A 16339-nucleotide genomic window follows, 5' to 3' on the forward strand; every position below is an offset into this window, starting at 1 on the left:
CAGTGGCATCCAGCCCATGGCTGTTTTGGCTAGCCTTCCTTCTGGCAGTCTTAGTATGTGTCCATTCTCATTTGTTGAGTATACAGACAAAAACAAAGATGATTTCAACTCTGTTTTCATAGGCAGCATATGTGAAATATAGTTTACTGAAAGCTTGCTTTTGTAACATATGGCTGGAAATGTTTGGTGGCTTCTAGTTTGTGGCTTCTCACTTTTGAAGTTCATTCTTAATCAATCAGGATATCTATAGAGCATAAATAAAATAAGTTTCAAAGAGCCATATCTATAAATTGAAGCCAAATCTACAAACAAAATTTGTTAGAAAAAGGCAACTATGTTTTTCCTCTTAAAAATATCATTATGTTTACATTTGCAAATGTAACATCTGTTGTGTTTGTATAAATCATTTTTATGGTATAAAACTGGAATATTATAACAGAAAATATATAACTGAAACATTGGCTTCAAATTTTGGCACAAGGCCATCAGTTTCAGGATAGGGCTGAGTCAATTACATTGATTCTATTTTTTTTTCCTCTCACAAAATCGAAGTTCCACAGTTATTCAATATCCTGCTAGAAAGGTCTCTACATAAAATGGGCATAAATATATTTAAGAAACATCTGAAAAGTCTACAATCTGAGATCCTTGATTGACCGACATCATGACAAGAAATAAATGAGGGCAACAGTATAAAAATCTTTCATTTGCCAAAAATCAAACTACAGAAAGAGGGATGTAAAAGCAGTAGCAGCAGTAATAATGGTGCTCCAGCATGGCCGTAGTCCATGGGCTGAAACAAGGAAAAAGAATAAAAACAAATGAGAAATTAGAAGTGAAACATGTCCTGCAATCTCAAAAAAAGGGAAAAACAATGGAAAAAAAAGTGATTCTGGCTTCCCTGTACATAAGAAAAAGATGGAGTGGTCAAGGTTGGAATACTTTTGATCATATGTCTGCTCATTCAGGGAAGCCTGGGGCTAAACAATAACAACAACATTTTAGGATGATACCAAGGCCCTAACAATTGACAGATTTCTGCATTCACCTTCAACAAATGGAACAAACTTTCAGAAGCTAATATACTTACAAAGGCTCAGAACATAAATGCATATAACATAACTCTATATAATAATAGCCAATATAAATGTTGGTTGGTTGGTTGGTTGGTCGGTTGACTGATCAATCTCTCCATTGTATAGAGAGAGGGAGAGAGAGAGTGAACAAGAGAGAGAAACAGGGTCAGTTAACATACCAAGTGCAGGAGGAGTGCACATACTAGGCTTAGTGGAAGACAATGAGTGAAAAAGTGCTAAACACAGTCAGAAAGAATCCTAGAGCTAGAGGAGAAGAAGGAAGAAGATGATGACAACAACAATAACGGTGAAAACAACAACAACGATGACAAAGGCTTTGCAATAGTTAATATTTATTGTCATGACTATTTTCTTTTGATGCTTTTCAAGTAAGCTGTTCATTAGTAAAGTTTTTTTTTCCATTAAGCAGAAAAGTATTCACTACTTTAAAGCATTTATAAACCATACACACACACACACACACACACACACACACACACACACACACACACACACACACACACACACACACACACACACACACACACACACACACACACTCATGGTCCTTTGTTTTATTTGATGAAAATGACATTTACAAGATGATTGATTTATTCTATAAATGAACGATAAGTATAGAGCAAACTCAAAAAGTAAATTAAAATGGTAGCCAAATTAAAATCATAACAAATTTGTGAAAGACATGAGAATAATACCTTGATTTAAATAGGTTTGAGGTCATACTGATGCAAGCTTTTGTTTTGTTATTTGTAGTAACATGACATTAATATACAATCCTTAGATGTATTTGGAATCTAAAGGGTATTGGTTTTGTTTATTGGTTTAGATAAATGAGACATACAGCTGAAAAGCTTCAATAGCTCAAAACATTCAGCCATTTTGTAATTTCTGTATTGAACAATGAATATAACTAATTTACTAAATGACATGCAGGTTCATAAAAATCATAGATTTCTTTTTCACAACTTAATTCTATTTTTTGACTGTGTATTTCAGCTGGTGCAAAGAGGGCAAATGCTGGGCAATGCTGGAGAAAGAAAAAATTGTGTAAGGTCTTGAGAAAGGGGCACACATTGTAAGACTGGTTTGAGGCATGGGACAGGATAACACCAGCTGCATGTTATTTAGTATGAATGCACACAACAATTACAACTAACACTTTCTCAACAAACAAAAATAAGTGAAACACCAATTAACAAGTGAGAAATGGAAATACTTCATTATAATTAATAAAATTATTATGACTAACAATTTCAACACAGGCACACAAGCAATGAATACTAGTCCAAACACACAACCAGACAATGACACTAGAGCATATGGTATGATCCAACCAGACACAGAAAAAATATCTGGTTTTAAATTACCATCAGAGCAAGCCATGTTGAAGGTCAATACTATTGATTGTTTTTCTGAAATAGAAAAAACTTTCGCACAAATTAGACAGAAATTAAGGAATGACTGTAACAACAATGATAATTCCCTTATGATTACTGGTAGTGCCTGCAACAACTTCAGTTTCAGTCCTAACTCTTCTTGCTATCAATGCCAATAATGGCAATATTAAATGACTTCTTAAACTCCTACTGCAGCCCCTCTGACAAACCATATAATATGAAACACACATATCCCATCAAACTACCCTTTAATAAAAGAATCTGCATACTATGATATGCAGATAAAGAAACAAGCAAAATTTACACTGACTAACAAGAAAATTAAACAAATTCTAATGCAATACGGGATGATGATGATGATGATGATAAGCAGAAGGAGTGCAAGTGTAAAGGCAGAGATACCAAGGATCAACTCCTAGTAGACAAAACTGTACTTAGAAACTGCTAGAAGAAGAAAACTAGCCATGTCATGGATTGATTATCGTAAGGCATATGATAATATCCCACATTCTTGGGTTATGGAATGCATGAACCTATTTGATATTGCATCAAATGTTGAGCGATTGCTTGGAAAAAGTATGGCAAAGTGGAGGACGGAACTGACTGCATATGGAAGAAGTTCAGGGACAATAGAAATCAGGAGTGGCATCTTCCAAGGGGACTGCCTGTTCCCACTGATCTTTGTACTGTGCATGATACCACTAACACAGATTCCGAAGAAAGCAAAGGCTAGGTATGTTTTCAAGAGCTGCCAACAAAAAGTCAACCAGGATCTGACAAACAGGATTGTGTTGAGCCCCAATTAGTTTTGGTATGGTTTCTATGGCTAGATGCCCTGCCTAGTGTCAGCCACTTTACAGTATATACAAAGTGCTTTTTTCATACCACTGGCACTAAGGTTGCTGAATAATTTACAAGGCAGGAAAAATAAAGGATGGAGATCCTTCAACCATGTAGGTGTGGTAGGGGAGTAGTTAAGAGGTGGCTCTATGCCAGGTGAGGAGTGACTAAATTATGAAAGAGGGACAAGCACAGGTGTCTTATTATAGAGGAGATATATGACTATGATACATTATATAAGGGTTGCCCACTAATTTGACAATGAATCAGTGTATTAAAAATAAAGAAATAATTAACTTCCTGCAGATAAGTCCAGCAGAACATAATTTGCCAAACTATGCTCAATTGATAAACCAAATATTAATGACATGAGATAAGTAACAGCACAGTATTGCAGAAAAATAGAAAAGTTTCTTAATGTCCATATGGTGATGTTAAGTAACATCTTCCAACTCTCAGGCAATCAGTAATGACACACCTATTTCTCAACACTGGGAATAAAGTCACTGCCCCATCTCAAATACTTCCCCACTTAGTCAGGCAGGGCCTTATACTTTACTTTTCCTGTTTTGCAAGTTATTTGGCAACTTCGTTACAAGGGGTGCTAAAAAGTTCTTGGCTTTAAGGGTATCGTGAAAGGCCTGGCTGGAGGTCCAATATTCTGAGTTCTTTTACAGGGCTTAGAAAAACTGAAGGACCATTGAAATAAGTGTGTAAATCTGAGAGGGGAATATGTTGAATAAGATCATAATTAACTGATTCTCCTATATTTTCTTTTACCCAAAGCCAGGAACTTTTCAGTACCCGCTTGTAGTGCTGGCAACATGAAAGTACTCAGTTCATACCATAAAATAGTTGGCATTAGGGATGGCATCCAACTGTAGTAACCATACCAAAGCTGACATTTGAGTTTGAGACAATTCTGCAGTTTGCCAGATCCTGCCAAAATGTTTGACCCATACCAACATAGACAATAGATGTTAAAGGAAGATGATGATGATATATGGCCTTTGGAAAGATCACAAACCTGTCTTTGGACTCATTGTTGTACCACCAACCAGACCAGTTTACAGAACAAACAGCTCCAGCAACTAGAGACTGTCATATTTCACACACCCACTAACAGAAGTGCCTATGGAGGTTTGCAACTGCAAAGAATGCTTTCTCAGTAGAATCAATGACTATAACCACTTCTGTCTTTCCAGATCGCATAGAATGTAATATCCCTATATCCACTAATCAATATTGATTTTGCTGAAGGGAAGTGTGTGGAGATGATTTGCAAGAGTGATGCAGTGTTTCGCAATGCTGATATCAAATGAGATGGAATATTCCATAAAATTTATATGCAATAACGGAAACTTAAACAAATATGATCTAAAAAAGTTTTGTACCACCAGATGAAAACAAAGACCCTCTCCCATCATTACCCTATCTGTAAAAAATACTCCCATTGAGCACTGGAATCAACCAACCAAACTGTAAGGGAGCACAACTAAATAAGCATAATGGTACATACTGTTGGTGCCAGTATAAAAGCAATGCTAAAGGAGTACATATTTGAATTTAATAATAAACTATTTAGCCAAATGAAAGATGTAGCCATTTCATGGATTGGAGAGATAAATAAGTCAGATAATACCAAATGAAGAGACCCATGTCTGTGGTAATGTTCTCACAATGTGTTGATATAAATACTGTGAGTGAAACAACTGCAGAAGATGATACTCAGCAAAGAGGAAAACGTACTATAAAAAGCATCTAACACACAAAAAGCATCTAACACACAAAAAGCATCTAACACACAAAAAGCATCTAACACACAAAAAGCATCTAACTCCAACCACCACAGCATTGATGTGACTGTTAACTACCTGTCCAAGTACCACAACAAAAGTGTGCGTGAGAAGACCCGGCAAGCCAAGTAAGATCGTTGCCAGTGCCCCTGGACTGGTTCTTGTGCGGGTGGCACATGAGATGCACCATTTTGAGCGTGGCCGTTGCCAGTACAGCCTGACTGGCTCCTGTAGGATTTTCGAGCGAGATCGTTGCCAGTGCCCCTGGACTGGCTTGTGCGGGTGGCACATAAAAGACACCATTTCGAGCGTGGCCGTTTTCGTGCGGGTGACACGTAAAAGCACCCACTACACTCTCTGAGTGGTTGGCGTTAGGAAGGGCATCCAGCTGTAGAAACTCTGCCAAATCAGACTGGAGCCTGGTGTTGCCATCCGGTTTCACCAGTCCTCAGTCAAATCGTCCAACCCATGCTAGCATGGAAAGCGGACGTTAAACGATGATGATGATGATGATCATCATCATTATCATGGGCAGTTTGACAGATCCAATGGGCCCAAGGATTGCTTTATACTCTACTGTCTATTTTGGCATGGTTTCTATGGCATGTACTGGGTGCTTTTTTTCACACCACCTGCACTAGTGAGGTCACCATGCACTAGCCCTGAGAAAAGCAGCTATATGCTAAGAGATGAAGAGTTAAAACACGAGAGAAGTATCCAGAGCAGAACATATTTCTATCTGTAGAGAGGCTACATGGTTATTCACATTTTAGAAGAAACAGTTGAGGTGATCAAGGTGGGGGTAGAGAAGAGATCAAATAGTGGTGATGAGGTGTCTGAGAGGGCCTTCCAGTAATGAAGTGAATAGAAGTGAGTGGGACTAGAAGAGCTGAGGAAGTAGCAGTGTTGGAGTTGCAAGAATAAGTATAGGATTTCATTCATTGTGTGCAATTCTTTGGATAAAACCAGCAGAGAGACACAGATAGATAGACAGACAACAAGCTTCTATCAGTTTTTACCTACCAAACCCACTCAGAAGGCTTTGGTTGGCCCAGGGCTATAGTGGAAGACACTTGCCTAAGGTTCCATTTTTTTTCTGTGGGGGTATCTCAAGGATAATGTTTACCAAAACAACCCTCAAACGATTGGTGAACTGAAGGCAGGAATCACAGCAAAAATCAGGGAAATCCCCAAAGAGGAATGTGTTCGAGTAATTGACAATTTTATGTGACATATGCAAGTGTGTCTCCAATGCCACAGAGGCTGTTTGGAGCATGTTTTGAAAAGAACATGACTTTTATGCAAAGGGAAAGATCGAACACAGACCAAAGTTTAAGTCCCAGCAAGTTTCAAGAAATTTTCTGGACCCTTGTAGGATTTAATAGAATTTTTATGTGTTCTGTTTTTTTTTTGTGTCATCCTGTATATGCATGTATCTATATGTAGGTGTGTATCTATATATATAAAAATGAGAATGTGTGTCTGTCTGTCTGTCTGTCTGTGTGAATCCCTAAAACTCGAGAACTACGCAACCAATTTCATTCAAATTTTACACATGCCTTACTTAGGGTTCAAGTTGTGTTTTAGTCAAAAAAAATTTTAACTTCTTCCAGAGTTCGAGCCCACAGTATTACGTGTCAAAAGTGAAACAAAAACACTCATGTCAAATACTTTCACTTTAAAAATGAAACTATTCTACTAACTGAAACAATCACATTTCGATACTTTCAGAGAGAAAGAGAGAAAGAGAGAAAGAGAGAGAAAGAGATGTATATGTATACATATACATGTATATGTACACGTATATGCATAGATATATATATATATATATAGATATAGATCTATATGCATACATGTATATGTATACACATGTGTAGATGTATATATATATAGATGTACATGTAATATGTACACATATATACATATATATACATGCATACACATATCTATACATATATACACCCATCACACACAAACACATGCACACAAACACACACATTAGTCATTTGTTTTCTTATCCAAAGCTACGTCAAAAGTACTGAACGGATCTTTATGAAATTTGGAAATTATATTCTATGTATAACGGCCATAACTCCCATGAAAATTATGAAAATTCATATATTTTTGATGTTGATGAAATTTTAGCCCAAACATAACAGATGAGCATTATTTGTAATTCAACGGTACAACAGTGTAAGACTACCCTTTCAGATATACTTTCATTGTGATTTCTGCAATGTGGTGCATAAATTGTCAAGTAAATGAGACGCATCTTTGCCTCCACTGATTCACTTGCAAAGTGTTAAGTAAAATTATTTCGTTGCAGACCTCCTTTGGGTCTTTTTATTATCACTACGACACACATAGTCCCCAGTTGGTAACATTGATTTCAAGGCCCTCCTAGATGAGAGACTGGCATTCCACTTAATGTCTATGTTCCATGCTGGCATGGATTGGAGAGTTATTAATGTAGAAATATGGTATCGTAGCTACTAACAGTTGAGGGTTGCATAGTCTAGACGGCGTTTTTAGATTTCATTATTCTCTTTAACCCGGGCAAAGCCGGGTATTTCTGCTAGTATATATTAAAACAAAGACTGAAATTTATGTTATTATTTTTAATTCTGTAGTTACAGTTGCTTCAATACAACATGGGAAATACATTTTGCGAGTGAAATATTAATGAAGCTATAATAATTATGGTTGACCTCATCTTCCATAGCTTAACGCCTGCTACCATAGAAAAATCTTGCTGTAGTAATCACCAGGTGGTGTGAAGCAGGACATAATTTAGCTCTAACAATGGAACAGGGATATATATTTACACACACACACACACACACACGCACACACACACGCACGCACACACGCACACATACACGCACACACACACACACACACACACACACACACACACACATGTGCATATGTGTATAATGCGTCCATGTAAATATATATGTATATTTGATGCCTCCTTGTACGACTTTTCATCTTTATGAGAGTGTATATATGTATACACATATGCATGCACTTAACATGTATGTACATTTTTGCATAGTTTTTTTTAACAAAGGGATGAAAACAATACTAAAAAGAGGAACTTGATACCAATAACTTACCAATAACTCCGGAACCTATAATTGAATTAATCAAGTTGAAGCTTGTCATTGGGATATTGTTTCGAAGTTTCCCATCATCCTTTGCTGGTTCAGCAACTAGTTGACTAGATTCACTCATACCACTGATGCTACTAGCATCAGACATGCTTTGTAAAGTCTCTGAAAATAGATTTTAAAAAAGTACATCAGTTCAGACACGCTTTATAAAGTCTCTGAAAATAGAATTTTAAAAAATACATCAATATCTTTGATCTGCAAATTGTATTCATTGTCAAAGCATTTGTTGCCATCTACACAGGTAGCATTATTTAATATAATTCTATCAAGGAAAGTTTCTGTTCTATTGTATTTTTTAATTTAGGATGATAGAAATAACTGAAACTGTTGAGAACCTGTTTAGAAGGTTCTTGCTATTTAAATTCACAGCATAGTTATTCTGAATTCAAATTCTGCCAGCATTTTCTTAAATACTTCTTTCATTCTTCTAAAAATTGGTGCAATAAATACTAGCATTACACTGAAATTTTTCTTGCAATTGATAATTCTAAGTCTTTCAAGTAATACTTATGGTATGCAAATTAGTAATTTCAGTTCTCTGAAGCTACTGGATTTGTTGAGTATATAGACAGACTAGTTGCTTATTTCCTCAACATTGGTCAAATGATATAGACACCTCAGATGAGAACCTAATTGTGGTTTAAAAATTGACTAAGATTGTTTGTAATTGTGTTATTTTTTTTATCTACAGAGAAATACAGGTTGTCATCGACTTACTACCTATCTGATTTACAGCCAATCAACTTTACAACAATTGGCATGTCAGTTCCCAGCAGCAACAATAAATAGTCCAGTTGAAATCTAATGGGTTTAATTTCTTAGAAATTAACCTGTTTACAAATTATGCCAGTTAACAAATGCTTCCCCTAGGTTTAGTTATCGATCACCACTTTGTTCGATGATTAACTATCCTGTCGTGGAGACATTGCAGCAACCTTGTATTTGTTTATAAGACGACTGCTTGAGACTCTGATATTTTTGATTAATGCCAGTATACTAGTATAATACAGAATGCTGTGTGTGACTTTTACCTGAGAATGTACCTCAAAAATGTAAAAAAATAAAACAAAGCTATGTAGGCCTATAGGCCGACTTACAACCAAATCGAATTACGACCAGTCAGTTGGAACCAATTGTGGTCATAAGTCGACGATGACCTGTAGTTAAAATTGTTATGCTTGTGTGTCTGCTACATACATTTACATACATACATTTAGGAATATTTGTAGGTATATGTATGCTTAAATATAGATGCATGTATATACATTGTATATGTTGGAGCATCTATATTTGTATATGTCTATGTGAGCATATATATGTTTCTGTAGGTATGTACAATAATGCCTTGACATACGAGTTAATATGTTCTTAGAGACTGCTTGTAAAGTGAAAACTCATAAAGAAGGGCAATAATTTCCCATAATAGCAATGTTATAAACCGTAATTCATTCCTAGAAAGATATTTTACCTATAAAATTATAATACTAATAAATAAATGGCAATAAAACTATGGTAGAATGAAAAGAATATTTTATGTAAAGCAAAAAGAATGTCAAGATCATTTATAATAAAAAATATTATTATTATGGTTTTCTGAATCAATTTCACTTGCACTAGACTTGCACACACCATCACTTGCAGACGCGATCACTAATTCACAAGCACTCAGAGACGGATTTGCAGATTTCTTTTTCAAAAACAATTCTAGAGTTGTTTGCTTAGAAGAAGTTTTTTTGCTCTCTATAAATTTCTCAGTAACAAGCAGAATCATTTGTTATGGTAGTAGAAACTTTTGCACTTCATTCAAAATTTGGATCTTAGCTGTTTAACCTTTTTTATATTCTGCCACTTAGGTGTGCTACTTGCTTTACTGCTTAGTATATGTTACTACTCTATCTTTTCCTGAGATTTTATAACTAGCTATTTTGTTTGCTGCAGATCAGTGACTGATAGTCACTTTGTTTACAATATATCACTGGCAGAGGCAGATCTTGGCTATCATTCCAATGCATAGGTGCACACAGCTGACATGAGCCACCCAGCTTGAAACTGGCCAGTCCCATGATCCTGTCAGCTACTGGAGGGTAGTAGGGGTTCACTCCCCCTGCAAGTGATGTATTGTATATAAGGGGGAAGAGAAAGCACTGAAAACCAGCTGGTGGAGAATCCACCTGGGGTTAAACTAGTAGTTACATTCATCTGCCACTTAGATGAGGCTACTTGCTTTACTGCTTTTTATATCTATCATAAAATAAAACTCATAAACCTGAGGTCTCGTAAAGTGAGGTATTAATTGTATAGAGGTATATACATGTGTGTGTGTGTGTGTATACGATGAGTGTATGTTTGTGTGTACATGGATGTATATGTGTATGCATGATAAATAGATGAGGAAACAATATATATTGGTCATTAGTTTTTACAGATGTCTGTCTACTTCCCACAAGCTTTAGTGAGCATTGAAGAAAAAAAAATTGATAAAAAGACCTGATAAACCATTAATCAGAAAGCCGTCTGTTACCATGCATCGCTCGCCTACAATCAAATATAAACTACTTCCCTGAGTTTATTTACGTTATGTAATAGTCCCATCTTATTAATAAAACTTACATAAGACATAACTAAATAACTAATAAACAGTATCTCATGATTTGCTTTATTATATATCATCTTCAACTTGCTGACATGGGTGGGATGGTTTGGCAGGTGCTAGTGAGTCAGAGATCTGTACCAAACTCTGCTGTTTGCTCTGGTATGGTTTCTACAGCCGGATGTTCTTCCTAATGCCAACCACTTCAAACAGTTGCTTTTTATGTGGCACCAGCAGCAGTGAGGTTACCAAATAACTCACAAGACAAGACTGAAGGAGGAGTAGTATTGAGTGGGGTGGCTCTATGCCAAGTGATGAGAGATTAGATTATGGTAGAGGATTTGAAACAGCTGTCTTGTAGTAAAGGAGAATAAATGGCTAACCCAGTTGAAAGAGGAGAGGAGAGAGGAGAGGGTGACACCTTGGGCAAGTGTCTTCTACTATAGCCTCAGGCTGACCAAAGCCTTGTGAGTGGACTTTGTAGAGGGAAACTGAAAGAAGCCCGTTGTATATATATATATACAGGGTGCGATGGGTAAGTTGTCACTATTCCATATTTTAAATTTTGTGCAAGTGCATTGTTTGTTTTTGATTTTGTTGACTACATAGTACAGTAGGGTCAGTTGGGCACTGTCTGTGAGAAAAACAGCACCATGATGCAATTCACTCCGCCAGAAATTTGGCATCAACATGCTGTACTGCTTGGCATTCATGCTGGAAACTCCAATATGAACATTTCAGAGTGTTTGGGTGTCAATCTGAGGACAGGGCAATCTGAGGATATGTACGGAGAGTGATAAAAATCAAACATCCAGTCAACATCATGGTGTTTGGATGGATCACTAGTGATGGCAACATCTTAGTGATGCCTCCATTCATCTTCCCACATGGCCTCAGACTCAACACAGAGGCTTACATCAAATGTCTGGAGGAGGTAGTGCTGCTCTAAGTCAAGAGGGTTGCTACTGGAAGACCCTATGTCTGGCAACAGGACTCTGCACCATGTCACACAAGCAGGAGAACCCAGTCATTGCTGTTAGACAATTTCTGTGACCACATCACCCCTAACATCCAGCCACCTAACTCCCCAGACTGCAACTCCCTTGATTATTATGTGTGGAGCGCAGTTGAGTAAGAGACCAACAAAACTCCATGTAACACCAAAAATGAACTGAAGGCAAGGATTATGGCAGCATTCACCAACTTAAACAAGGAGTCCATCCAGAAGAGTTGCAGGAGATTCTGAAGTCATCTGGAGGCCATGGTTGAAACCAATGGCGATTTTATTGAATAAATTTACTCTTTAGTATTTCAAGATATTTTTATGTAATTTTGATAAATATATCTGTTAAAATGAGACGTCAGTGTCATTTTCATTTTTGCATAATTTAAATGACAGTTTATTCACCAAAGCGCCCAGTACACACTGTGAAGTGGTTAATGTTATGAAGGAAACCATGCTCTAGAAATTATGCCAAAGCTGATATTGGAGCTCCGTGCAGTCCCACAGATGGTTGGATCTTATCAATCTATTCAAAAACAGGCCAGCATGAAAAACAAATGTTAAATGATAATGCTGCTGCTGCCGCTGCTGCTGCTGCTGATGATGTATGTGTGTCTATGTGTGCACATACATGTGTATAGTCAATCTCTTTTTCCTTTTTTTTTTTTGCATTAATTTCGTTCTAACACTATTTGCCACCTTCATAACTCAATTAGCTTGTAGCACCTGAAATCTCTCTTTTCCAGTTAATTCACCTCTCTTATCTTTCTAATAATGGGCAATGTTATATTAATCATTAGAAATAAATGTTTTGCGCAATGTGATAAGCTAAGCAAGTGCCTGTCCTGATGCTTTCAACATTCCATGAATAATTCCTGAAGATGAAGCAGTTGTTGTCACCTTCATGACCTTAATTGCTTTACCCATTTGATATATACTGAAGTTGTGCCTGGTGTACATGAAAGGCCTGGCTGATTTGTTCTGAATATTTTCCTGCTGATTCTACTAAGGTAATTTCTTCCTATCACATTCACATACTTTGTTTAACAACCACTCACAGTAATGCCTTCATGTCTTTCTCTTTTCATTTTTATATATTTTGTCAGACACAACCATTCCAAATGTCATTGTAATGCATTCTTATAAAATACTTCCTGATTCTAAGTACTTCATTTTTCCAATCTCACTCAACTTGAACATTGTAGGAAATCATGGAAATCTTGGGAAAATTTCTACTCTCCACTTCTCTTCAATTTTAAATCGATTTTTTTATTCAACAAAAACTGAAAGGAGACCATCATATCTATCTATCTGTCTGTCTGTCTGTCTATCTATCAATCCATCCATCCATCCATCCATCTATCTATCTATCTATCTATCTATCTATCTATCTATCTGTCTGTCTGTCTGTCTGTCTATCTGTCTGTCTGTCTGTCTGTCTGTCTGTCTGTCTTTGTGTTTGTGTTTGTCCTCCATTCCCACAATTTGATGGCCAGGGTTAGTTTGTTTATGTCCCTGTAACTTAGCAGTTGGCAAAAAAGACCATTAGAATAAGTACTGGGGTAGATTCATTTGACTAAAAATTCTTCAAGACAGAGCTCCAGCATGGCCACAGTCAAATGACTGAAGCAAGTAAAAGATAAGAGATAAAAGATATGATTCAGAATTAGCCCTTTTTTTTTACTCTTCTTATTCTTGATTTTTAAGTCTAAAAAAAACCAAAGGTTCTTTGAGAATGTTACACGTCCAATCATATATCTTCCTTATATGAAGGGGTTCTGAAAAGTTCTTGGCTTTAAGGGTATTGCAAAAGGCCTGGTTAGAGGCCCAACCTTTCAAGTTCTTTTACAAGACTTAGAAAAATTGTATTCTGGTTTCAGTTAGCATACCACAATTTATCATTGATTTTGTTAATCATCTCTCTCTCTCTCTCTCTCTTCCTCTCCTCCCCCTCTCTCTTTGTTTTTCATACATGCACATCTCACAAGTATTTCAAGTGACTGATTGATGATATAATTTTCTGTAGATTTAAACATTTTTCACTTTCATAGTGTGTACTCAACAGAAGACACTGATCAAATATCTTGCCATAGCATGGTAAGTTTTTGCACTAACACTATATAGGTTTCAGCACAATGGCACAGAACTATATATCAGTCTGAGTAAAAAGTAAGCAACATTTTGAAACATGAAATTTATCACAATATATTTCAACAATGCGGAAATTTTACTCATCAAAGTCAGTACCATTACAGCTTATTCTTTGCCACTGCTACTCACCAGCTAGCAATAGAAATAACAGATAAGTTTTCATTCCTGTTTCTCAGATGTAAAAATGATTATTTCAAGTTTTTGCACAAGGCCAGTAGTTTTAAGGTAAGAGATTCCAGTACTCACCAGATATTTTATTTTATCAACCCAGGAGGGATGAAAGGCAATGTTGACCCTCGTGGAATTTGAACTCAGAATATAATAATTTTGAAGAAATACTACTAGATATTTTGTCTGAAAATTTAACAATTCAGTCAGCTTACTACCTGAGATGTAAAAATACTAACAAAAATCTATCAAATATGATAAATGAAAGAATTTTAAACTTTTGAATATAAAATTTTCCAACCATCTTTCTTAGCGGGAATTTGAAAAGCCTCTTCAGAACAGACATTTTACAATATTTGATGTAAATAGATAAAGTCATTAATGATTCTGAAAGTTGAATAAACAGTAGGAAAGTTATCTATGAGACTCTATTTTTGCAATGGTGCTGCAGTCAACAACCTCATGTTATGTAAATGGTACATTATTATTATAATTAGCACTGTTGTTGTTAATGGAGTTAATTATTACATAGTTACAAGTATTATGTCATTTAATTGTATTTTTTCTGGAAATATCCAAACCATTTAAAGCAAGGTGTGGTAATATGACAGCATGAGAACTAACAGTAAAATTGAAATTATATTATTACTAATAGGGTTTTAAATAATTTACTTGCTCTTTATCTTGTATGCATTCAGTTTGAGGCCCAGCAAATTAACATATTTTCTGTTGGTTTGTATGTGCATGTTTGTGCAAGTAAATGTAAATATATACATGGTTTTGTTGAGGATATATATACATACATACATACATGCCTACTATTTATCATAGTCCTCCAGGTTATAACAGAGGAATTCAAGACAGGATGCCCCTGGGAGCTCCTCTATGCTGATGGCCTTGCACTAATTGCTGAGTCACTGTCAGAACTAGAGGAGAAGTTTCAGGTGTGGAAGCAAGGACTAGAATCGAAAGGCCTTAGAGTCAACCTAGCTAAAACCAAAGTCCTAATAAGTAGGAAGGTAGAAAAAACACAAACCCCTTCAGGTAGATGGCCCTGCTCGATCTGTAGAAAAGGCATAGGTAGAAACTCTATAAGATGCACCAAGTGCAAGCTATGGACACATAAGAGGTGCAGCAATATCAAAGGAAGGTTAACTAGGAAGTTAGTTTTTGTATGTAGCAGATGTTCAGGAGTTATAAACACTGTAAATGTGAAGAAAACAACTTCTGCCACATTCCAGGGAGAAAAACTAGATGTAGTTGACAGCTTCCACTATCTAGGTGACCAAGTTAGTAGTGGGGGAGGGTGCACTGAAAGTGTAGCTGCTAGAATAAGAATAGCCTGGGCAAAGTTCAGAGAGCCCTTACCTATGCTGGTGACAAAGGGTCTCTCTCTCAGAATAAAAGGCAGACTTTATGACGCATGTGTACGAACAGCCATGCTTCATGGCAGTGAAACATGGGCCGTGACTGCTGAAGACATGCGTAGGCTCACAAGGAATGAAGACAGTATGCTCCGATGGATGTGTAATGTCAGTGTGCATACTAGACAAAGTGTAAGTACCTTGAGAGAAAAGTTGAACCTAAGAAGCATCAGTTGTGGTGTGCAAGAGAGATGATTACGCTGGTATGGTCTTGTGGTGAGAATGGACGAGGATAGTTGTGTGAAAAAGTGCCACACCCTAGCAGTTGAGGGAACCTGTGGAAGAGGTAGGCCCAGGAAGACCTGGAATGAGGTGGTGAGGCACGAGCTTTGAACATTGGACCTCACTGAGGCGATGACTTCTGACCGAGACCTTTGGAAATATGCTGTGTATGAGAAAACCCAGCAAGCCAAGTGAGACCGAAATCCAAGGCCTCTGCCAGGGATGTAGCCAGCCCACCTATGCGTACCTTTCCTTCATTGGACACTAAACTCCACTTGCGAAGACCTGTTGAAGCAAGTGAAATTGAAATCGAACTAAATTCGACGACTGGCACCCATGCTAACGTCATCTCCTTCATTGGGACATGAAACTCGGCTTGCAAAGACCTGTTGAGGAAAGTGAAAGCGAAATCGTGATGGCACCTGTGCCCAGCGTCGCCTTCCTAGCACTTGTGCCGGTGGCACGTGTAAAGACA

At 36.9% G+C, this 16339-nt stretch overlaps 1 protein-coding gene across 1 annotated transcript in view; it reads right to left on the reverse strand.

The window, feature by feature from the left end:
* Positions 1-16339, reverse strand: part of LOC106884422 (putative sodium-coupled neutral amino acid transporter 11) — a 100765-nt gene that overhangs the window by 33443 nt on the left and 50983 nt on the right. Inside the window, exon 2 of the mRNA XM_014935798.3 lies at positions 8250-8408. Within this exon, the coding sequence (XP_014791284.1) occupies positions 8250-8408 (159 nt within the window). The remainder of the gene's footprint in view (positions 1-8249; positions 8409-16339) is intronic.

This window comes from Octopus bimaculoides, chromosome 1, assembly GCF_046866305.1.
Source record: "Octopus bimaculoides isolate indiv1 chromosome 1, ASM4686630v1, whole genome shotgun sequence".
NCBI classification, from domain to species: Eukaryota; Metazoa; Mollusca; class Cephalopoda; order Octopoda; family Octopodidae; genus Octopus; species Octopus bimaculoides.